Below are 23,831 nucleotides of genomic sequence, written 5' to 3'. Positions count from 1 at the left end.
CCAATGATTTTTTTTTTTTAAAAAAGCAAAGGTAAAACAAAACAACGAAGAAGCTAAGAAAAAAAAACTACCTAAGGAGGGACAAGTCGTGGAAAAGTCAAGCTCCTATTATCCTCCTCTAGAACTCTACCATTAAAGATAAACGAGAACAAAAATTATAAATAATGCGACAAATGTGTTGGGTAATCCCGCGGTGGACCAACCAATTCGTCACTCGATTGTCTCTCAACTATCATACTTCCTTCATACTGTTATAGATGCACACTTTTTAAAAAATAAAAGTTTTGATTTTGATGCATCACTTTTCCTTTTAGTTAATGAATTATCTCTATCTCTCTCCTATCCGCCCGTAAAATAAAATCCGAACTTGTACAAATTTAATATCCGTCCGTAAAATAAAATCCAAACTTCTCCTCTCAATAATTTGAGCGTAGAGTATTAAAATATGAAGGGAGTATAAAATTTTCTTTGGAAATGGAGAATTTTTATTTGAGGAATTTGAAAATGAAGAATTTCAATGTGAAAAAAAAAAGAAAAATGAAAGTGGCCCCACTTGGCCACTTGAACCCATTGAACAGTAATTGCCAATAAGAAAAAAAAAAAGAAAGAAAAAAAACTTCCCAGCTTGGCCACTTCTAAGCTATACCCCTAAGGTATTCGAGTTTTTAAGGTGTACCCATACTTTTTCAAGTTTCTAAGTTGTGCCCTTCAACTCTTTATCAATACTAAAATGTACCCTTATTAGTTGTTTAAAAGTTATTTGAGAGAGTGATTTCGTGGCTTCAGATTTCATTATTAGGGTTGCGGTGGCTAAGATTTCTTTCTCCTACCATTTCCTTACCTTTTATCATCTTTTTATTAAATTTATAGTTAGCTTTAGGTGACATGGAAGTCCCAAACAGGGTACCATTCATTAATGGTAGTGAATTGAGGGGCATAACTTAGAAACTTGAAAAAACATGGATACACCTTAGAAACTCAAATACCTTAGGAGTATAGCTTAGAAAAAACCCAAAAAAAAAAAAGAAAAATGAAAGTGGCCCCACTTGGCCACTTGAACCCATTGAACAGTAATTGCCAATAAGAAAAAAAAAAAAGAAAGAAAAAAAACTTCCCATGGCCACTTCTAAACTATACCCCTAAGGTATTCGAGTTTTTAAGGTGTACCCATACTTTTTCAAGTTTCTAAGTTGTGCCCTTCAACTCTTTATCAATACTAAAATGTACCCTTATAAGTTGTTTAAAAGTTATTTGAGAGAGTGATTTCGTGGCTTCAGATTTCATTATTAGGGTTGCGGTGGCTAAGATTTCTTTCTCCTACCATTTCCTTACCTTTTATCATCTTTTTATTAAATTTATAGTTAACTTTAGGTGACATGGAAATCCCAAACAGGGTACCATTCATTAATGGTAGTGAATTGAGGGGCATAACTTAGAAACTTGAAAAAACATGAATACACCTTAGAAACTCAAATACCTTAGGAGTATAGCTTAGAAAAACCCAAAAAAAAAAAGAAAAATGAAAGTGGCCCCACTTGGCCACTTGAACCCATTGAACAGTAATTGCCAATAAGAAAAAAAAAAAAAAAAAAAAAAAAAAAAAAACTGATCAGCGTAGCCCCCTACCTCCTCTTCTTCTTCCTCCTGCTCCTCTCTCTCTCAGCTCGCCATTGAAGTGCAGTCAACGTTCTCCATTGAAGCGCCTTCTGATACTTGTATCCGCCATTGCAGCAGCTTCTTAGGTAATTTGTTGTTTCTTTTTTGTAATCATCATGTCAATTTCACAATCTAGGGTTTATCGTTGATATAGTTTAATGTAATTGTCAGTGTAGTAAGTTTAGGGTTCGAAATTTTGAGCTATTTGTTCTAATTACTAAGATTATATCAAAGATCATAACCAGCGATTATGTTGCTAGAAAATTGATGATTGAATCAAATATGCCTTTCCTCCCTAAAATTATTTATGTGATTATTGAATCAAATCTGGTTGTTAATTTGTTGCAGAATTGTTTAATGTTAGAATTGAACTATGAAATTAGCTCAGGGACAGGCCTGTATATATGGTGATCGAAGGAAGGCTTTAATGGTGTTTTGTGTCATTATGTTATGGAGTTTCATTGAGTTGTAGTTTTTGCAATGTAGGATATGTAGAGGTTTGTATCAGTATTATAGAGATTGTTGTTTTAGGTGTTAGATTTTTAACAAGGAAATGAGCGGATTTCTAGAATTATCAGCCATTGGAATCACAAGTCACTTATAATCCCTCCGTCCGTAAAATAAACTTAAATAGAGTTTGGAAATTTATTTAGTACTCCTACAAATTTAATGTACAAGTCATTGTAGGATTACAGCCTTAACAGGTCATCTTATTTTAACAATGCAATGTTAAGTGCCATTTTGCATTTTACAATATGATTACCATTGCAAATTTAAGTAGATTGAACTGAATTCTTGATGCGAACAGAATTAGATGGAGTATTTTTATTGGTTCCAGTAGGTATCTTTCTGTATACTAGTTCCTCAACATTCATTGATTAATTGCTTAGCTGTCACTCCTGTTAGGTTCTAGTAATATGATTTGGCACCTTGTGTTGCTTATTTCAGATATTGGCTGTGCATTTCTGTGAACTTTTTGGTTTGCATTTTGCAAACACGTAGTGTGAACATGGGTCGTCTAAAGATGCAATCTGGTATAAAGGCTATTGAAGAAGAACCTGAAGAATCTGAAGTTGCATCATCTGACAAAGCTGCTTTATCATGTATGATTAACTCAGAAATTGGTGCTGTATTGGCAATCATGAGAAGGAATGTGAGATGGGGTGGTCGCTACATGTCAGGGGATGACCAGTTAGAACATTCTCTTATCCAATCTTTGAAAGCTTTGCGTAAGCAAGTCTTTGTGTGGCAACAACAGTGGCATAATATCAATCCTGTTTTGTACCTCCAACCATTTTTAGATGTTATTCGTTCTGATGAAACTGGCGCTCCCATTACCAGTGTTGCTTTGTCATCTGTGTACAAGATCTTAACTCTTGACGTGCTTGATCTTAACACCACAAATATTGAAGATGCCATGCATTTGGTTGTTGATGCTGTTACCAGTTGTCGGTTTGAGGTGACTGATCCTGCATCAGAAGAGGTTGTTTTGACCAAGATTCTTCAGGTTCTGCTGGCTTGTATGAAATGTAAAGCATCTGTTGTATTGAGTAATCAGCATGTTTGTACTATTGTTAATACCTGTTTCCGAATTGTTCATCAAGCCACAACAAAAGGTGAATTGTTGCAAGGAATGGCAGCACATACAATGCGTGAACTTGTTAGGAGTATCTTTTCACATCTTCCTGAAGTTGAGGGCATAGAGAATTCTGTGGTCAACAGAGGCTCAATAAATTCAGAGGTACAGCTCATCCCCGCCTTTCTAATCTCTTTGGCTTAAAAACAGTTATGTCATTCATTTTTACAAGTTTTGTTTCCTTGTATGCTTTCTTGTTCTTCCAAATTTAGGTTTGAAATTGCCTAGTTTATACAAGATTACCACGTATTAAAAAAGTTCTAATGTTAAATGTAGCCTAGGGGAAGAAAGCCTATCAGTCATATCGCCATTCTAATGGCTGTTATGTGTTATGTTTTAACAGCTTTTAGGATTTTTATCGGTTTTCCGACATACTGTCTGTAGGACAAAGCAGAGTCACACTTTAAGCTCATGCTTGATTTGGTTTAAGGACATGTTTGTCTCTTTTAGCATGGTAATTCTAACAAAGTTTCCCTCCTCACTGTTCACTGATACCATAGATCAGGTGTCTCTTGTTTTGATTTTCCTCTTGCGGGTCTTGCCATGGATCTGGATACATCATCAGTTGGTAGCCCTCTTTTCATTTTCCCACTAGTTCTTTACATCTTGTCTCCATCTCCACTTAAAACAACAACAAAGGCCAAGTATATGGGTCTATATATTAAGTCTTTTAGAAAATGTTTGGTTATTTCTTTCTTGGTTTCCTCTTTTCTTGATGCGGTAGTAATACTTCCTTCCATTGCGGGCAAGAAGGTCTATCCTACTCTTAATTTGACTATGTGAGTGTGTATCTAGGAATCACAAGGAGCAGAAGCAGAAATGGATATGGAATTCGGGAAAAGAAGAATTAAAAAGCGGGAAACTATGTCCAAAACTAGATAAAATGAGACATGAAATAATTTCTGAAACCATATTTCTTTGTCCTTGCTCACTTACATATAGTGATCACTGAAGCTAAGGCTCCATTAGCAAATAAAGTCAACAATACCATCACATATATTATCAACACTAAGGGAAAAGATGCACCTTGCTCACTTGCTGGGAAGTCAATGATAAACTGTTGCTGTCAGTGCTATGATTTGGACATTTGGACTATGTTTTGGGAGATTCCCTTTTCTTTATGAGACGTTCTAGTGCATTTGGTTGTTTCAATCTCTGAATGATTTTACATTACACTGGAATGCCAGATTCTAAAAGTTTCAGTGCTGCTTAGGTGTATTGTGTACATACATCCTTTGAATGGGCACAGGCAAGGAAGATCACACTCACAATATTCCAGCTAGGGTTTGTTGGCTAGTAACTACCCATTCAAAGGTGATGACTACTTTGGAGAAAGGGCAGGTGGCTGATTGTGATAGGGAAAGGAGATCTTTTGTTGTTTGCGCCAGGTGGAACGCACCACTGCATACAGTATTACAGTGGTGTACTTGTAATCTATTGTTCATTATCCATTTTAGGTTGTTGAACCAAGTTGATAACCCATCTCCAATTCTATCACAAAAATTCATAAGATCATCATGACCAACATTGCAGGATCTTTTGGAGACCTTCATTTTACCTTAACACTTTGTTTGGATAGGAAGAAATGGAAGGAAAAGAAGAGAAGAGAAATGGAGGGGGACAAAATCTCTTGTTTTGGTAAAAGATTGGGGGAAGGAAGGGGAAGGAGAGAGAGGGATCCATTTTCCCTCTCTCTATAATAACCATAATCTCTCCAAAATTGGAGAGATTTGGAGGGAAAATGGAGCTCACCTCCCCCTCCCTTTCTTTTCCCTTCCCTTCCTCCATTTTCCCTCCCCTTCTTTTCCTTCCTTCTTTGCTATCCAAACAAAGCGTAAGGTTCTTTGATTATGTTGGAGATGCATGTCTTGCTATGTTGGCGATTTCCTTTTGCCTTATATGTTGGGATAAAGTTTTTATCCAGCAAAATATTCCTCATGTCAATTAATGCTCAATCATATGACTATATATTAAATGTTATGCTTAAAAAACTCTTTATTCTTTTAATTATATTAAAGTGGGTTGAATTATGGTGAATGGTATTACTTTTTATACATCGAGTTAACCTATTACAACTTTACTGATAGGTCATGTAATTGAATCTTTTATCCTCATGCAGATTGTTGGCCTTGATAACGAATTCAATTTTTCAGCTGTGCCGTTCAATAATGGAAATGGTAATTCTGAATATGATGATCCCACTGCTAATTTTGGTTCAGTAGCTCCAGTGGGTGTGGGTGCTGGTGCTGTGGATGAAAATGGTGCTGAGAATGGGAAGGAGTCAAAGGCATATGATTTACATGTGATGACGGAGCCGTATGGAGTACCTTCTATGTTTGAGATCTTTAATTTTCTGTGTTCACTGCTTAATGTTGTCGACCACGTTGGAATTGGTCCTAGATCTAATGGCTTGGCCGTTGATGAGGATGCACCTCTCTTTGCCTTGGGTCTCATAAATTCAGCTATTGAGTTAGGTGGGGCTTCTTTTCTCAGTCATCCCAGCTTACTAAACTTGATACAGGACGACCTCTTCCGCAACTTGATGCTTTTTGGTCTGTCACCAAGTCCTCTGATTCTCTCTATGGTTTGTAGTATAGCTCTGAATCTATACCATCATTTACGAATGGAGCTTAAACTACAACTCGAGGCTTTCTTTTCTTGCGTGATCTTAAGACTCGCACAGAGCAGATATGGTGCTTCTTACCAGCAGCAAGAGGCTGCAATGGAGGCCCTTGTTGACTTCTGCAGGCAAAAGACATTTATGGTAGAGATGTATGCTAACTTAGATTGCGACATAACATGCAGCAATGTGTTTGAAGATCTTGCTAATTTGTTGTCAAAGAGTGCTTTTCCTGTGAACTCTCCTCTGTCTTCTATGCACATTCTTGCTCTTGATGGGCTGATAGCTGTTATTCAGGGGATGGCTGAAAGGATTGGCAATGGATCTCTTGGCTTGGAGCAGGCACCTGTGAGTCTTGAGGAGTATGCTCCATTTTGGATGGTGAAATGTGACAATTATAGTGATCCTAATCACTGGGTTCCATTTGTCCGTCGTAGGAAATATATCAAGAGAAGATTGATGATTGGTGCTGATCACTTTAATCGGGATCCTAAAAAAGGGTTAGAGTTTCTTCAAGGGACACACTTGTTGCCTGAAAAACTTGATCCGCAGAGTGTGGCTTGCTTCTTCAGATATACTGCTGGGTTAGATAAAAATCTTGTGGGGGACTTTCTAGGTAATCATGATGAATTTTGTGTTCAAGTTCTTCACGAATTTGCTCAGACTTTTGATTTCCAAGATATGAATTTGGACACAGCTCTGAGACTATTTTTGGAAACTTTCAGACTTCCTGGAGAGTCACAAAAGATACAGAGAGTGCTTGAGGCATTCTCAGAACGATACTATGAACAATCGTCGCATGTTTTGGCCAACAAAGATGCTGCATTTTTACTATCATATTCCATCATAATGCTGAACACGGATCTGCACAATGTACAAGTTAAGAAAAAAATGACTGAAGAGGACTTTATTCGCAATAACCGTCATATAAATGATGGTGAGGATCTCCCACGTGAATATCTGTCAGAATTATACCATTCTATCTGCAAAAATGAGATTCGCACGACACCTGAACAGGGTGCCGGATTTGCTGAGATGAATCCAAGCCGTTGGATCGATCTAATGCACAAATGTAAGAAGACTGCACCATATATTGTGGCAGATACAAGGGCTTATCTTGATCATGATATGTTTGCTATAATGTCCGGTCCTACAATTGCTGCCATTTCTGTGGTTTTTGATCATGCAGAACATGTTGATGTTTATCGAACTTGCATTGATGGCTTCTTAGCTGTCGCAAAGATATCCGCCTGCCACCACCTTGAAGATGTTCTTGATGATTTAGTTGTTTCTCTTTGCAAGTTTACATCCCTTTTAAATTCATCTTCTGTCGAAGAACCTGTTTTGGCATTTGGTGATGACATGAAAGCTAGGATGGCCACTGTTACGGTGTTCACCATTGCAAATCGCTATGGGGACTATATTCGCACAGGGTGGAGAAATATCCTGGACTGCATATTAAGGTTGCACAAGCTTGGTCTTCTTCCTGCCCGTGTTGCTAGTGATGCTGCGGATGACTCAGAGCTATCTTCTGATCCTGGGCAAGGGAAGCCCCTCTCAAACTCAGTATCTGCACCTCATTTGGCATCCATGGGTACTCCTAGGAGGTCTTCTGGGCTGATGGGCCGGTTCAGCCAATTGTTATCTCTGGAAACAGAGGAGCCCAGGTCACAGCCCACTGAGCAACAACTTGCTGCTCATCAGCGTACGCTCCAGACAATCCAGAAGTGTCACATTGATAATATATTTACAGAAAGCAAGTTTCTTCAAGCCGAATCTCTATTGCAGCTTGCACGAGCACTCATATGGGCTGCTGGTAGGCCTCAGAAAGGGGCTGGTTCACCAGAAGATGAAGACACTGCTGTTTTCTGTCTTGAATTATTAATTGCTATTACGTTGAACAACCGAGATAGGATTGTTCTTCTCTGGCAGGGGGTTTATGAGCATATTGCAAATATTGTACAGTCCACTGTCATGCCCTGTGCCTTGGTTGAGAAAGCTGTATTTGGACTTCTTCGTATATGCCAGCGACTTCTTCCTTATAAAGAAAACCTAGCTGATGAGCTTCTTAGATCTCTGCAGTTGGTTCTCAAGCTCGATGCTCGAGTTGCTGATGCATACTGTGAGCCGATCACCCAAGAGGTAACTCGCTTAGTCAAAGCAAATGCCACTCACATCCGATCACAAATGGGTTGGCGCACCATTACTTCTCTTCTTTCTGTCACCGCCCGACACCCAGAAGCTTCTGAATCAGGATTTGATGCTTTGGTGTTTATGATGTCTGAGGGGGCCCATTTGTTTCCTTCTAATTTCAGTTTGTGTATAGATTCTGCTAGACAATTTGCAGAGTCTCGTGTTGGACAATCTGACCGATCCATTCGTGCTCTGGATCTTATGGCTGATTCTGTGGGTTGTCTAGTGAAGTGGGTTCGTGAAACCAAGGAAGCTGTGGAGGAGGATGCTGTAAAAATGTCTCAGGACATTGGGGAGATGTGGCTGAGACTTGTGCAGGCCCTAAGAAAAGTTTGTTTGGACCAGAGAGAAGAAGTCAGAAATCATGCTGTTTCATCCTTGGAGAAGTGCTTGACTGAAATAAATGAAGTCCACCTTGCACACAGTCTCTGGTTGCAATGTTTCGATTTGGTTATCTTCACAATGCTTGATGATTTGCTTGAAATTTCCCAGGGGCATTCTCAGAAGGACTATCGTAACATGGAAGGGACACAAATTATTGCCATAAAGCTCCTCCCTAAGGTTTTTCTGCAATTACTCCCTGAACTCTCTCAATTGACAGCATTTTGCAAACTATGGCTGGGCGTTCTTAGTCGGATGGAAAAATACATGAAAGTCAAAATTAGAGGAAAGAAGAGTGAAAAGCTCCAAGAGCTAGTGTTAGAACTATTGAAGAACACACTAGTAGAGATGAAGAACAGGGAAGTCCTTGCTCAGAGGAGTGCATTAGGTGGAGATAGTTTGTGGGAATTAACATGGTTACATGTTAACAATATCTCTCCATCTTTGCAATCTGAAGTATTCCCAATCGCAGGATTTGAAGACAGCAGTAATGAAACCTCTGCTGAACCTGTGGCCTCAGAAAGCTGATAATGTGATCCATTCTCGAGCTTAATCTCAATGGGGAAATTGTTCTCATTTCTGCATACTATGAGTGAGATGATGTTCTGCCTAACGGCTGAAGTGTGTATTTGAGTGATTGCTGGTTTATACGTAGGGTGGTTGATATGATATGTAGGTTGTAGAGGAGAGAATGAGAAAGGTATGTACACAATTCTGTCATGTGTTTTGTTCAGTTAGCCAGATGGTGTTGAAGACAGAATTTTCTTGGACTGGGGTTTCTTAAGGTTCTGCAGTTTTCCTAGGTATAGAACAAAATGAATGTACCTGGAATATGTTGATTAAGTCAGTAAAAGAGGAAATTTGCTGGTCTTCGATTTAGATAGTTACAACTTACAAGTTAGACTTAGAGCATTATATTTTTGTGTAATTGATGTATAGATATTCATCCTGAAAGTTTTAGTCCATTCAATGTTAACTTGTTAAGTGTCATCTTGTATCTCTACCCCTTGATAAAATTCTTGATTGCTAACCATTATTTTCAGTTATTGAATTTTCCCATATAATTCTAATTTAATACTCCGTATAATAATATCAAAATTCAAAATATATCTTATTACCTACTGGCTACTACGTATATGAAGACCCTAAACTAATAATTGTTTATTAAAAAAAAAAAAATTGCTGTACTACCCGAACCATAATTTATGCGAACGAGTGTAATTTTTATCTCCACGTAAAAATCTTAATTATCTCAATCAATCTCCTTGATCTCTTTCCTAATGTTTATTTCTTCTTACCTTCTCAAAAAAATAAAAAATTATAAAAAAAATAATAAAAATAAAAAAAAACCTTCTTGATCCTTTATTTCCAATGTTTGTTATGCAAAACTTAACCGTCATTCACAAAGCAAGCAGCAGGAGAAATAGGCCTTTGTCTGAATTCTTCCTTCACCTAACGGACCAACTCTTCTTCTTGGATTCGCCATTAACGAAAGCTTCTCACTTTCTCTCTCCTCTAAAATGAGTGAGGTCTTTGATGCCTACGAGCGTCAGTACTGTGAGCTTTCTGCCAATCTCTCCAATAAATGTTCCTCCGCTTCTCTTCTCTCAGATCAAGGTATTTTTTTTTTCTAGGATTTATTTTTGATTCAGTCATGTTTGGATTCGATCGAATTGCGTGCAATTGTATTTTTTTTTATTTGTTCTTCTGTTGCTTTGATTTGTGGGAATTGGATTGTTTATACGATTAGGGTTTGAAGAGTGTAATTGAAAACTAAAATAGGGTTTGAAGAGTGTAATTGATGATGATGAATTGCTTCCTGTTATTGTGTTGGCTCTGGATTTGTGAGATTTTGGTGGAGGGTTTGAATTTTTGGAAAGTTTCATGTGTTTTGAAATTTGTGGATTTGAGTTAGTGATGAGTAATGTTTCCTTTAATTTCGTAGTCTCTGATCTTTGGTAAGATCCATTCTAGACTCTGTTGTTGGTGTTCTAGCTAGTGGGAGGAACTCAGGAGGGCCGGGGTGGGGGTGTTAAGGATCATATACTATTGTAGCAGAATTATGACATGTGTGATCTAGTCGGCTTTGATGAATATCATTTTCGAGTGAGTAGAATAGTAGATACAGATGATTTCATAATTCCAGTGAGACGATGCAAGTGGTATCTTAAGGGAAGTGATTGGTTTTGCATAATTTTGTAACGACGTTATGATATTGGAACTCATTTGTGGTTATGTGATGAATTAGTGTTGACTTCCTAGAGAGGTCTGACTTAATTGAGACTAGAGAGTTATTTAGATTTTCGTTATGTTAATTTGGTATTTATGAGGCAATTTTTTCTCTTTGGTAATACTCGTATAAAGTTCATTGGGCAACGATGCATAAATTGTGTTGCAATTAATTGTTAGGTATCATCATGCTGATGTAGTGACCTCCTATGTGAGTGTAATCACGAACAAATCACTATAATTGTCTAAAGATTTATTGGTCCTCATAGGATTATCCTTTGTAAGAATAGTTAAGTTGTATTATGATAACAAGATATTTATGTGATTTTTCCTTTATGATGTTTATGGAATTTAGTGCCTTTAAGGGGTATAGTTGATGGATCTTTTGTGACTCAATCTCTCTTATAGAACCTGATGTCAGTGGGTAGGCCCAAAAAATGTTTTGAGGAGATTGTCTCGAGCTTTTGTGTGAATTTTAGTTCACTTATACTGCAGGTTCTTAAAAATTGCTACACTTTCTCTGCAGATTGACATGTTTCAATATGTCGAAATGTAAGACATGCTGTTAGTCTTTCTGCAATGATAGAAAGAGATCTTGTCCATAGTTTTTCCTTTTCATATTAACATCACTTAGTAGCCAAGGGAAATTTTAGTGTAAAAAGGCCATATCCTTTTTATCTTAGGAAGTAAGCATGTAGTATTTGTTTCTAAGCACTGTTAGAATCTTAATTTTTCTGGTATCAAGTCTTGTTACTTTGCTGGCCTTGATCCTGTATAACTTGGTGAATCTCCTTCCATTTCTGAAGGATCTGTCATTCATATTAACATGGAATTCTTCAATCTGTAATGCATGGAGCTCTGATTTTTCATATATTGATTGCAAAAATTACAGAACAGAAACAGCAGAAGCTGACTGAAATTAAGACAGGTCTGGATGAGGCTGATATATTGGTAATTATCTAGTTGCTATTTTATTGATTTGGGTTTTTTGTCGGTATTATCTTTTGCTGTAACCATTCTCTGGATTTATTCAGATACGGAAAATGGATCTTGAAGCGAGAAGCTTGCAACCTAACATGAAAGCCATGCTTCTTGCGAAGCTGAGGGAGTATAAATCTGACTTAAATAATTTGAAAAGAGAAGCAAAGAGAATCAGTTCACCCAATCATGATCAGTCTGCCCGTGAAGAGTTACTAGAAGCTGGAATGGCAGATGCATACAAGGTACATTTGCATAACTCTCTACATAATTCTCTCTCCAAACCTTACCCATTTCTCTATTTTAGTCTGTCCTACTTACGGTATGAGTCCACCTAATATAATTTTGGTTCTGTAACCTCTTAAAACCATATTATATTGAATGAATATCCTGTCTCTTTTCTCGATAAAAATTAGTAAGTTTTGACAACTCCCTACTTTGTTTTTATTATTCATACTTTTCTCAAAAAATCCCACCGCAACAATTCTTCTAAACCCATGTGCCCTAGAGTAACAAGGTTTTTTGGGATGGAGGGAGTATATATTCTTATTCATATAGCTTACCCAGGCCAGAAGTCTTCTCTCTCTGCAAAAGTTCTAAATGCCCTAGCAGTTGGTTCTGCAAAAGTTCTGAATGTAATCATACCCTGTTAAGGAGAACAATGATTATACCCATCAATGCTGGTAAATGACTGTGCATCAGGATTCATTTATGTTCGACCTCAATTACTTGTACTCTTTTAGTTCTGAATTCTTTTGTTTTCAACATTTGTATGTAATTATTTATCAATTTGAACAAAATATATTAGGGGTTTTCTTGGCATACAATAATAAACTTTTCTGAAGAGTCCTTTGAGCTTGTTTTTTACATAGCTGACTGAAGTTTTAGTCATTTGTACTTGTAGCTTCAGCGTTTATGATTTACCAACAAATGTAACTTTACATGTATCTGACGTGGAAAGGTGCAACTTCTGGCTATGGAAGCTTAAAATTGCTACGATTATTGAGATTGCCAGATTGTTGTCTTCATTAACAGATTTATTTCTCTTGCATACCCAGACAACTGTCAAGCCGTGCAGCATTACTTATATATTTCGTGCCTTTGACTTGCTGAGTTGATCTTCTGTCTCCTATTTCTGCAATTTCATTTTACTCTTTATACTATTGAGGAGCATGCAATAGCTACATTGATCTTTCCTCAAAAAAAAAAAAAAAAAAAAAAAAAAAATAGCTACATTGATCATCTGTTGTGCAGACATCTTCAGACCAGAGAGAAAGATTGGCATTTTCAACCGAAAGATTAAATCAATCAAGTGACAGAATTAGGGAGAGTAGGAGAACCATAATGGAGACCGAAGAGTTGGGCGTTTCAATTCTTCAAGATTTGAATAATCAGCGTGAAACCCTCCTACATTCACACACAAAGGTATCTTTTTTATGCCTTCTTAACCGCATTTCATTCTTTTAAATGTAAATCATGTTGGATGGAGGGGCATGGAAGCTAAACAAGACAAACGAGGGCTATGTTATTAACTTTTGAAGTGATTTTTAGCAGTTAAAAGAGTTTTTTTTTTTTAAATGTCCAATGTTAAAAAAGTTAACTACATTGGTATGTAAAAATGACAAGTTATAGTACATTTTTAACAAAACAAATAATGGTCCATGTTTATGTTAACTAAAAATATGGAATGAAAAGAGCTTAGTGGTCACTTTGAACGGTGGGTTTAATATTCTACGAGCTTGAGCTCAAATTCAACAACATGAATTCCCTCTTACATTAGAATGCAAACATGTGATAAGAAGATTGATATTCTTAATGCTAAGCTACTCAGTAAACCTCAGTCTTGAAAACCACCACCTTATTTTTTTGCAGCTTCACGAGGTAGACAATGCCATTGACAAAAGTAAGAAGATCCTGACTGCTATGTCACGAAGAATAAGCAAAAACAAATGGATTTTTGGTGGAGTAATCGGTGCTCTCCTCATTGCGATCATTTTCATTATTTATTTTAAGCTTACTCATTAGTGATCCTCCTTTGGCACTATAGTTGATGACTCTTTTCTCTGCTTGCTTTTGATACCGCAAATCAACAACCAGAAATGATTGAGACTCATTTGTACTGCCATTGCTATGTATATCTAGCACAATTGTTTATGTATGTAAACCAACAACGTTATGTTTTATTGTATAGATTCATTTAACAGTGTGTTGCTTCTAGTGAAGGGTTGTAAGTTTAAAGCAATGTTGTTTGTTGTATACTCGCATAGTGTACATTAGAGTAGCATCATGGCTGGCCTCCCCTCCTATTAATTGATCAACCTCTGACTACCAGGTTTGAGGATAGGATACGAACCACTCATAACGCCCAAACTCATTCGAGCAAGTCTTTAATTTAGCTTTCAAAATCCACCAAAAATTTTACCTACTTTTAAAACATTTTGCGGGAAAAAATTGTCTAGCTTTTGAAAGACGAAAGTAGTAAAGTACTAGGATGTCTACGAGTATCATAAAAACCACTAAAAGTATATGAGAATTAAATGAAAAAATAATATCAACCCTTAGTACTTTCAAGAAAGCAACCCTTAGTACTTAGTAGCCATTTATTAGCATGTTAGGGTCATTGGGTTAATCATCAATTATAAACTATGTAACAGCCTATTTGATCGATGGTAATAAGAATTAACATGTATATAAATATAAATGTTGTAAGAAAAATCAATATTCATTCCCGAGCAATTTTCATGGCCACTTGGGGGAGGTATTGGGTGATAATGAACATTTATGAAGAAAAACACAGGTCTGGGGATGAGTTTGCATCACCAAAGAGATTAGAATATAACTTTGCTTGCCAAATACGAGTACATTTCAATTCATTCTCATTATCACTCCTTGTAACCAGCTAGGCAGCTACCAAACTTAATTCCTATCATTGCTGATCAAAACTGATTTTGATTTGAAATAAAATTAAACCCCAGTCATGTTACAATAAATCTGTTGGCACTTGGCAGCAGAAGTATGATGTCTCATATACAATATCATGTTACTACATGATGATGTTTGTTTGGAGAATAGTAAAATGACAGATAAGTGAAAGAATACGTTACTGGCAAGGGAAGTCATTACGGGCAGAAAATGCTGCTAAGAGAAGTCAGTATTGAACAAAAATCAGGCATGGTGATATAGCTATGGAAGGCACTTCATGTAGTGCCTCTGCTGCTCTCAAGTTTCAAGTCTTCAGTTAAAGCAAGCTAGCTACGGCAGCCTATCCTCTTCTCACTAGGAAGTTCTGATGAAAAAACGAAGAAATTACTCACTTACGGAGTACTTTTTACGCTTGTGACATTGCAGCTCCCTTGTTTGCAGAAACTTTTAGCTTTTGACCTCGCAAGCCATTCCAAAATGCAGCTGCATTCACCACTTTCTTGCCCGGGAGCTGAACTTCTAGAACCTGCATAACCATAATGTTCTCTGCTTTAATTATCAATGAAAATGTTAAAAAATTATCAATGAAAATGTTAAAAAATTATCAATGAAAATGTTAAAAAAGAATTTATTAAATCCAATACTATATTTTAGGAAATTTGACAGTATTTCCCGTCGACCCAAATTCATATACATGACTATACAAATATTTATACGAGGGGAGTACAAAAGAAGATTACAGGGCATACACACTTCAACCATTAGTTTTGCAGAAGACCACGCACACCAGCAAAGGGCCGTGGCAGGAGAAGATTACGGACACCAGCAAAGGGCCGTGGCAGAGAAGATCACTGACACCAGCAAAGGGTCGTGGCAGAGAAGATCACGGACACCAGCAAAGGGTCGTGGCAGAGAAGATCACGGACACCAACAAAGAAGACCATGGACACCAGCAAAGGGCCGTGACAGAAGACCGCGGACACCAGCAAAGGGCCGTGGCAGAAGACCACGGACACCAGCAAAGGGCCGTGGTTGCAAAAGTTTGTTTTTTTAAAAATAAAAAAAATTGAAGGCGACATCAACAGAGTAGTGCAACTCGATCGACTTCAACAAAGTGCGAATTTCCAATCGTAACATTCGTGTATATATGATAGAGTTTTATATTGTGTAGTCTATAAATATCAGCCAAGATCATCAATACAATTCAACCCATTCTTTCATAAATAATTTGACAGTTATAGCATCAGAGAATCTCATCTTGACCAATATTCAATAACTCTTAATTGGCAATTTGACATACCCCACAATAGATACCTCCTGCAAGACTGCAACCAACGGAAAGGAAAAAAGCATAGCAATTTCTAAAAAACAACAGAATTAAGGATTCTGACCTCCAAAGCTGTGCCTCCATCACAAGTAAAGACCAATGCACCATTTCTGAAAGCGACACAATCTGCCTCAGCATTCTGAGCGTTGAAAGTGCTGGAAACTTTTGTTGAAATTATTTTTAACTCTAAAACGTTCTCTTGAGCATGTGCTGCATCCTCAACTAGAACTCTAGCTCGAGTTCCAGGCCAACCTGCAAATGCCCGTACCTAAAAATATCGTCATGATTGACTCAAATCACATAAAGAGTAGAAAAGAGTACTACCTTATTATGCAGAACAGTAGCGTCTTGATCAAACGATAGCCATGATTCTTCGGGAGTAATCTGCACAAAGTTATCACCTCTTAACTCAGATTCCATGGAGAAAAGATCCCCAGCATGGAATATCATAAAGTAATCAAATAGATACCTTTGGAGCTAAGGTAGCTTTAGAATCATCTTGAGGTTGTGCTTTAGTTCTTGCTGTTCCGTCAATTATTGAAGGAAGCTCATGCAACAAAAGTTTTGAGCCTGTAAAGCATAATACCACATCATCAGAAATGGACTTGCTTTTGGGTTGAGGAAGATTAGTTTACTCTGTACTAAAAGGATAGAGGCAACATAAGCATAATATACACAGTAAAATAATTTAAGATACCATCCACTCTGTCAAAAACATTAAAGTTAGTCCTGGATTAGCATTGTAATAATATGTCTGCTAGATGTTGAAAAGTTAAATGTGAAAAAAAGTAGGATTTGGGAACAACAATATCCCAATCAACATCCATTCAAATTCAAGTTATAATTCCATACTTCCATATAAGCTACTTGTGCAGAAATGAAGCACCTATTTCACAGTACAACTTTACATTACGCATATATGTACAATATATAGAAGTAGCATCAAAGGCAGCTGAGATCTATAACAGCTCAAGTCAAGACTTAACATATATCAGCTATCTAAGCAAGAAAACAGAAATTTTGCAGCAAGTAGTTGATACATAAAAGAAGTTGACAGCTGACACACCAATATCAAAGAGAAAATCCAGTATCTCTGGTGCCTGCATGCAAATTGGTGAAAAGTATATTAGTTAGACTATTTTTTTCACTGCGACCTACATTTAATTGAAAATTATATACACCATGCTCCATAGAACGTATCTACACCTAGCCATCATACAGGTAATTACTGAAGTTAGAGCAAACAGAAAAACATTGTGGAATCTACAACAAACCATTTTGTCTAACAAGACTTCAGAGCGATACATCCACTTCTTAGTAATTAATAATCTATATATAGACTCAGGTTCTACAATCAACACCAAATTAATAATTGAGTTTCATGATTAGTATATGTACCTTAATATTGTCATCCACACCAACTTTTTGAGATGCAATGATAGGTCCAGCATCCAGTGCTTTAACAGTGAAGGCTAATGAAACTCCAGTTTCCCTAACACCATCCTAAATAAAATTGAAACACCCCAACATATATATATTAAAATATGCGTGCATGAAAGTAAATAGTAAAGATCTGATGAATCATTTTAACCTGCAATGCTCTTTGAACAGGAGCAGCACCACGATAAAGGGGCAGCAAACTTGGGTGTATATTTACCGTGCCTATAAATGTGCAGAAACAACAGAGAAAGCATTGGGTTGAGAACTGGAGAGGGGAAAACGAGTGGATATTAAAAATAAATAAATAAATAAAGGAAAAGAAAAGATAAACAGATTCCATTCTAATCTACTACGTATTAATTAGGAAACTGATGCTATCCTTTGAGTAAGGTGCTCTATTGCTATGGTCACAGAATCAATGGGATACAAATATTTGAGGGACTGTAAGGGGATTGACATACCAACCTTGCTTTGGAATGTTTAGGAACTTGTTGGATAGAATATTCCCATACGCTGCTGTAATACAAAGTTCAGGTTCCAAGGCTTTAAGATTGGCCAAAAACCATTCCTGGGTAATATGAGTACATAAAATGATCAACTCAATCATTGCTTTCAATATTAGAACTACAAAAGAGGATATTACAGAAATCGTCACTGCTTAAGATAATTTAATAAGCATCTACAAGAACTAGCCTTTCTGGAATCCAACAGCATTGACAATGGACCAGTTATGGTTCCTGAGGCAAGGTCTGGGGAGGTCTACAAGAAATCCTAGCACCTTGACACTAACCAATATAATACGAAAGAAGCTACTCTTGAAAATCCTGTAGCCTTTTCTTTTTCAGAACTATGAATTTTGTACCGAATACTTGTTGAGATTGAAGCTTCTAGAATCTCAGCGTATACCAATTTGCAGTCCACCTATGATGGATATGGATCGAATTCAACAGTATAAAACAAATTTCACAATGTATAAGTACTTATGCCCCAACAAAGGCAATCAAAGCACAACATTTGTTTATCATGTTCCAAGGTAGCACATGGGAGTATGGGACATGATCTCCCTTATGGTGCAGTCTATCATAGATATGATAGGCTCACAGCTGTTGAATAAACACATGCTACAGCATATTTCTTGCATATTTCATTCGTTATTAGAAACCAAGGCATACAATTTAAATCTTGAAACAAACTATTGCAAAATCCTACACAAGCTTCATCTAGGGGACAATTATAGTTCCCTAGTAACTCCAAAGTCATCATATACAGCACAATAATATCAACATAATATTTTACAATAAAAGCATAATTTGGAGTGATCAAGCCACAGTAATCACCTCATTTGCACGCTCAGGTGTGAAAATGAGATCAGAAGAGAAACCTCTTTCAAGGGCATGTTGTGCAACAGCAGAAGGCAAGACTTTTCTGCCTCTATTTCTCTGAGATGGAGGTTGGGTGACAATAGCTGCAACCTAAATCAGAAATATTCACAAGTAATTTGAATCAATGATCCAACCAGCATGACAATAAATGAATTGAAATGTAATGGCAACACATTCTCAAGGACATAATTACATAAAGGATGATTCATTAGCCTCATTTCCAGGCAATTTTCTTCTTAAAGTTTTATGAATCTAATATACAGTACATGCTCTCAAAAGCAAATGTGTTATAATAAAACAATGAAAGACAACATCAACTTCCAGCACAGATTGCTTAAACCACAGCTAAAGTACACCCAAAGGGATCATGCTGCATAGAATTATGACCTTAGTGGCTTAGCCAGCTATAGCAAAGACATTTTTGAAGCTTCTAGTCATTAAAAATAGAGGAATAACAAATAATTTTAAGAAAATACATGTTTACATTGTTCACAACTTCTGCTTAGGAAGGGACATATACAATGTTGTCAAGAAAGTAAGGAAGAAATTTGCACAATGGATTTCCTAATTCCATTCAAAGGCAAGTAGGTTATATCTTATTTCACCCAATCACCCCACTTCAAAACCAGTCCTTAATTAAGAAAATTTCATACCTATTTCAATTATAGATCAATAAGACCAGTTGGGGTAAAAGAAAGGGGGCAAAGTCTTCAACTGATTACACAAAAATAACTTTTCTCCTTAAAGGGAAGGGGAGATTGGGGAATTTAAAAAAAAAAATCCATCTTCCTCTAAACAAAATTGGCATGGAAAAACTAGCATGGGAAATATGTCAAGGTCCTATCCTAGCCCAATAATGTATTTAAAAATCCATAGAAATAACAATACTAATTTTGAAAAGACTCGTGTATTTGGAACAACGTAGTATAAGGATGAATTATCTAGCCAATGATTGTCAATTTGTCATGAGGGAGTATCTAAGACGACATACCACACTATGGGTCCTTAATTATGGGGAAGAAAGATAAAAAGTCAGTAGCTTTTTCACAGGGAGAGAATGTGGAAACTGGAAAGTGTACATACTGAGGAAAGAATCAAGTCTTTATTGATTCTCCTAGATATACCAAGCCCAATCATAATAAGATAAAATATAATTCACACACCAAGGCTTATAGTGCAGTCAAGACTTATTGCCCCACTCATGCATCAAAGCAATCAGTGTGTGAAAATCCATGTTTGAAACAATGACCAGCTTTAATTGGGGGTATCAAGTCTCGGGTTCATACAAATATTAGGATTAGGGTCTTCCTTAGAGCCCCCTCTTCCCTTTTCTTAATTCTAAGATGTAATGGACTGTTATAACTCATACTAATAACAGCAAAATATAGAAAAAAGATAGGTTGTTTAATTAGCTAAATAATCTGATTTTTGGTAAATAGATTTATAAAGAAGAAATGAGAAAGATGGAAGCTTTACTAAGGATTGATAATGGTGAAAGATTACAAAGGATAGGTTTAATAGCTTAAGGCTATTACTCTTAATAGTGAGTTGAGCTCACAACTCTCCAAGGAGTGACTTGAGGTCAACTCTCAACAAGTTTCATCCAATTTTTTGCCTACCTTCTTCTTTCTACCCTCACTCTATTTATACTAAGGTTACAACTTCGACTAACACCTAAACTACTCATAATGCCCTCCCTTAAGTCAGTTCATTACATAAGAGACAGGAGATTAGGACCAAGCATGTGATAGAAGGTTCAGCATTCCCCACTCTTCTATCACCACAAGAAAATCAGAAAACGCCACTGCTCTGGCAAGAGAATTCGTCGTATCAAAAAACATATGTAAATCATTACCACTTAGAACTTCATTCTTCTATACCCTTATACTAGTCCTATGTTAACGAGGATGCTTCTCATACTAAACGTGACTAATTTAAGGAAGGTGATTAGCACCAACTTGGAGTCTTTGATTAAGGGTTTCAGTTTTCAAGAATGTTTTAATAATGCTGATTGCAAAAAACATAATGAACTAATCAAATTAGGAAGTTAAATTTAGGGAACATAATCACACAACAGCTTATGAATTAATGTAGAAATCTCAATGCAAACATTTCCATGTTTTCCACCAAATGCTCAATTGCTACAACAATCATAACCCCAACTCCAATTTTAATCAGAAATATACAAAATCAGTAATTTCCCACAAAATAAACCAATCAAGCCATAACATAGTAAATAAAAATGTTTACAAAAAAGCCCAGAAATGAAATTGGAAAAGCAACCTCAAAAGAAGAGTCTTGAGAGTGGGATGCATTAAAAAGAGCATCTAGAACCTTGGCAGAAACCTGAGGAGAACCCAAGAAAACAAGAGGCTTCTTTTTGTTATTCAAGGATGATGAACAACGAGGATTGCTCAAGGTTGCGCAACAGAAGCTGCGTCTTAGCAACATTGTTGAAGTGTTGTTCATTCTTTACTCTCTTTCCTCAAATTATCAATTCTAATTAACAGAAATAAAAAATAAAATTATTGATTGAAAGAATGAAAATTAAAAATACAAAAATGGAAATAGAAGATAGACCTTGTGATTTCCATGTTCCATGCTTCCAATAAGAAGAAGAAGAAGAAGAAGAAGAAGAAGAAGAAGAAGAAGAAGAAGAATACATGAATATTTACATCCAGTTACCTGAAGTAGCAACTGCCAAACCACGGAAAACTAACAACTTAAACAGAGGAAACTCCTATCCTATCGTCGCTGGTGGAAGTTTGCCCTTTAGCAGAGAGAATACATGAATATGGGTTTGAATTGATTTCCCCTTGTATTGAAATGTTGATTGTCCTTATTCCAATTTTGTGCTCACTTTTGGTTCTTTTTAATAGTAACGGATAATTATTTTACCAATTATATATATGTAGTATTTTTTTTTTTTATGGTTCACCCTTGGGCTAATCCGGATTTGGGGATTAGTTCTGAATTTTTAGGTGGTTAGGTTACAGTCCCCTCCCACTTGTTGTTGCGGGGGATCAAACACATGTCACAATCACCACCACACCAACACTCAATTGGTTATCAATCATATTTCTTTAGTAATGGTACTCTATATTAATTGGCTATTCTATTTTTTTTTTAATTCTTTAATGTGATTATATTAGATTAAATTATTGTCGGTTAGTATTAGTTGGTGGTACCTACCAACGTTAAGATCTTGACTCCGTCACTATTCACCCACCCACATAGCCAAGCCACCCCAACTTTTTTACCCGCACCCACTGACCCGCCAAACACACAAGAATTCTTTTATCTTTACATGTGCATTTCTTTGAGCGAACTAATCTATCGGTTTCTTTTGTGCTAAGTGAACAAAATCGTGTTCTTATCATGGTCTTTTTAACATGATTTTGTAGTCATTTCTTTTTTTTTTAATCCCTTTTTAACTCTTTTTTGTATAATTGTAGCTTTTGGTATTTCTGCCCCTCTTGTGTGTTTGCTCGTGTCTATAGGTACAAAGACAAGGTGAAGATTTTGCTTAGGCTCAAAAGCACATTCAAGGAAACCCAACAAGCTTAGAAGCAGGTGTGCACATCATGGAACGATCGCTTCTAATCCAAGCACCACGAACTGTCTTGAACATGTTCTTAGTGGAGCGGGTGTGCACCCTGCAAGGAGCTGGTTCTCCTAAACGGGTTCCAACAATCAGCCTTAGTTGTAGAAGTAGAAGTGGGCACACAATAGAAGTAGGATCAGGCATTCCTACCAGTGGAGCGGCCGCTCCTATCATAAGGAGCGGACACTCCTCACTATAAATCCGGTTTCTTGACAGATTTTACTATGTAATTTTGGGAAGTATATATACAACCCTGGGCTTCATTTTACATATCTTCTTTCCGGCTCTTCTCTCCTACTTAGTGCTAAGCAAGGGCGAAGCCAAGGGGGGCTGGTGGAGGCCCGGCCCCCCTGGCCCAACTGAAAATCTTTTAATTGTTAACACTGGCCCCCTTAAAATATTGAAACATAAAATAAATTTGTGTGGTAATACAACATCGTAAATGTTATCCGAGTGGCTGAACAAGGTAAATGTTAGCCCAGTTGCTGAACAAGAATTTGAAACTTGCATACTTACAAATAAGTTTGGGTTCGATTTATGTTGTTTGCTATTATCTCCTTCAACATTTTTTTTTGTTGGTTTTCTATGTAATGTGTGATTATTTTGATGAATAACAAAACTATGGGTTAAAGATATTTTGTTGAAATAAACTAATATTTTCTCCTTTCTTTCTTTAATTATAATCGAGTAATCACCCATTCGATCTAAAGTATATATTAACATATTGTACTGATTTTACCATTCATATCTTTGATAATAATTCGTATTAGTTATAAAAATGGGTTATTTAAAAATATACATTGAGTTTAATCATAGTACAACTAATAACATTTATTTTGTTATATATTAGTATATTTTTTTACAAAAAAATTCGTATTAGTTAAAATTGTGGACAAAGATAATTATAATTTGTGCAAAAGAAAAAATTTTGCGATGAAAAACATATACTACGTGTATAAAATACAATATTATTTTACTTAATATAAGTTTCGGCCCCGTTAGATTTCAAATCCTGGCTTCGCCCCTGGTGCTTAAAATCCTTATTAATTAGCTTAGTTACTCTCAAACTTAATCATTTATATTACTTTAATTGAAGATTATTTTGTTATTGATTTCAAGTATTTCTCAACTTTAAAGTTTCATTAGTAATCTCTTTCCTGTATCTCTTACTCTTTATTTTCTATTTTTAATTGCATGTGAGTTGTTAATTTCTCTCTAAATCTTGATTATTTATTGTTGCATGTTCAATCTAGCTATTTTGCTCTTACTACTTCTCTCAAATTGTTAGATTAATGTTGAATTCAGATATTGTTGTTATTAGGACGTTAAACACCATGATTAGTGAGTAGTTTATTAGTTAGCCAGGGGTTGGGTAAAGACTCGACCAAGCCGTGTATTGATTAATATTTGTGCTTGCATGTTCATTTTGGGTTGATGATTGATTGTTATAAAACTGGTTGTTT

General features: G+C 36.4%; 3 protein-coding genes across 4 annotated transcripts; 2 read left to right on the top strand and 1 right to left on the bottom strand.

Moving 5' to 3' along the window:
- Window positions 1–873: 873 nt before the first annotated feature.
- LOC110706370 (ARF guanine-nucleotide exchange factor GNOM-like) lies at window positions 874–9,476 on the top strand. Its single transcript, XM_021884285.1, has 3 exons — window positions 874–1,742; window positions 2,605–3,397; window positions 5,412–9,476. The coding sequence occupies exons 2-3, from the start codon at window positions 2,666–2,668 to the stop codon at window positions 9,012–9,014; spliced, it is 4,335 nt and encodes a 1,444-aa protein (XP_021739977.1). The 5' UTR covers window positions 874–1,742; window positions 2,605–2,665; the 3' UTR covers window positions 9,015–9,476.
- Window positions 9,477–9,848: 372 nt separating this feature from the next.
- On the top strand, window positions 9,849–13,935 carry LOC110706372 (vesicle transport v-SNARE 12-like). The gene is made up of 5 exons (XM_021884288.1): window positions 9,849–10,103; window positions 11,608–11,666; window positions 11,750–11,938; window positions 12,948–13,118; window positions 13,566–13,935. Exons 1-5 carry the CDS (start codon window positions 10,007–10,009, stop codon window positions 13,716–13,718), a joined length of 669 nt encoding a protein of 222 aa, XP_021739980.1. The 5' UTR covers window positions 9,849–10,006; the 3' UTR covers window positions 13,719–13,935.
- A 568-nt stretch (window positions 13,936–14,503) lies between these two features.
- Window positions 14,504–22,291, bottom strand: LOC110706371 (methionyl-tRNA formyltransferase-like). Of its 2 annotated transcripts, none has more exons than XM_021884287.1 (11): window positions 21,345–22,291; window positions 21,048–21,263; window positions 18,720–18,854; window positions 17,848–17,950; window positions 17,534–17,604; window positions 17,341–17,445; window positions 17,009–17,042; window positions 16,412–16,512; window positions 16,267–16,326; window positions 16,007–16,210; window positions 14,504–15,141 (listed from the first exon to the last, which is right to left on the bottom strand). In XM_021884287.1, the coding sequence occupies exons 2-11, from the start codon at window positions 21,231–21,233 to the stop codon at window positions 15,022–15,024; spliced, it is 1,119 nt and encodes a 372-aa protein (XP_021739979.1). In that variant the 5' UTR covers window positions 21,234–21,263; window positions 21,345–22,291; the 3' UTR covers window positions 14,504–15,021. The 2 variants fall into 2 exon arrangements, with proteins under 2 accessions (XP_021739979.1, XP_021739978.1); XM_021884286.1 differs by having other exon boundaries at window positions 21,450–22,281.
- Window positions 22,292–23,831: the final 1,540 nt, after the last annotated feature.

This window comes from Chenopodium quinoa, unplaced genomic scaffold, assembly GCF_001683475.1.
Source record: "Chenopodium quinoa cultivar QQ74 unplaced genomic scaffold, ASM168347v1, whole genome shotgun sequence".
Lineage (NCBI taxonomy): Eukaryota > Viridiplantae > Streptophyta > Magnoliopsida > Caryophyllales > Amaranthaceae > Chenopodium > Chenopodium quinoa.
This window is presented reverse-complemented; position numbering and strand designations above follow the sequence as displayed.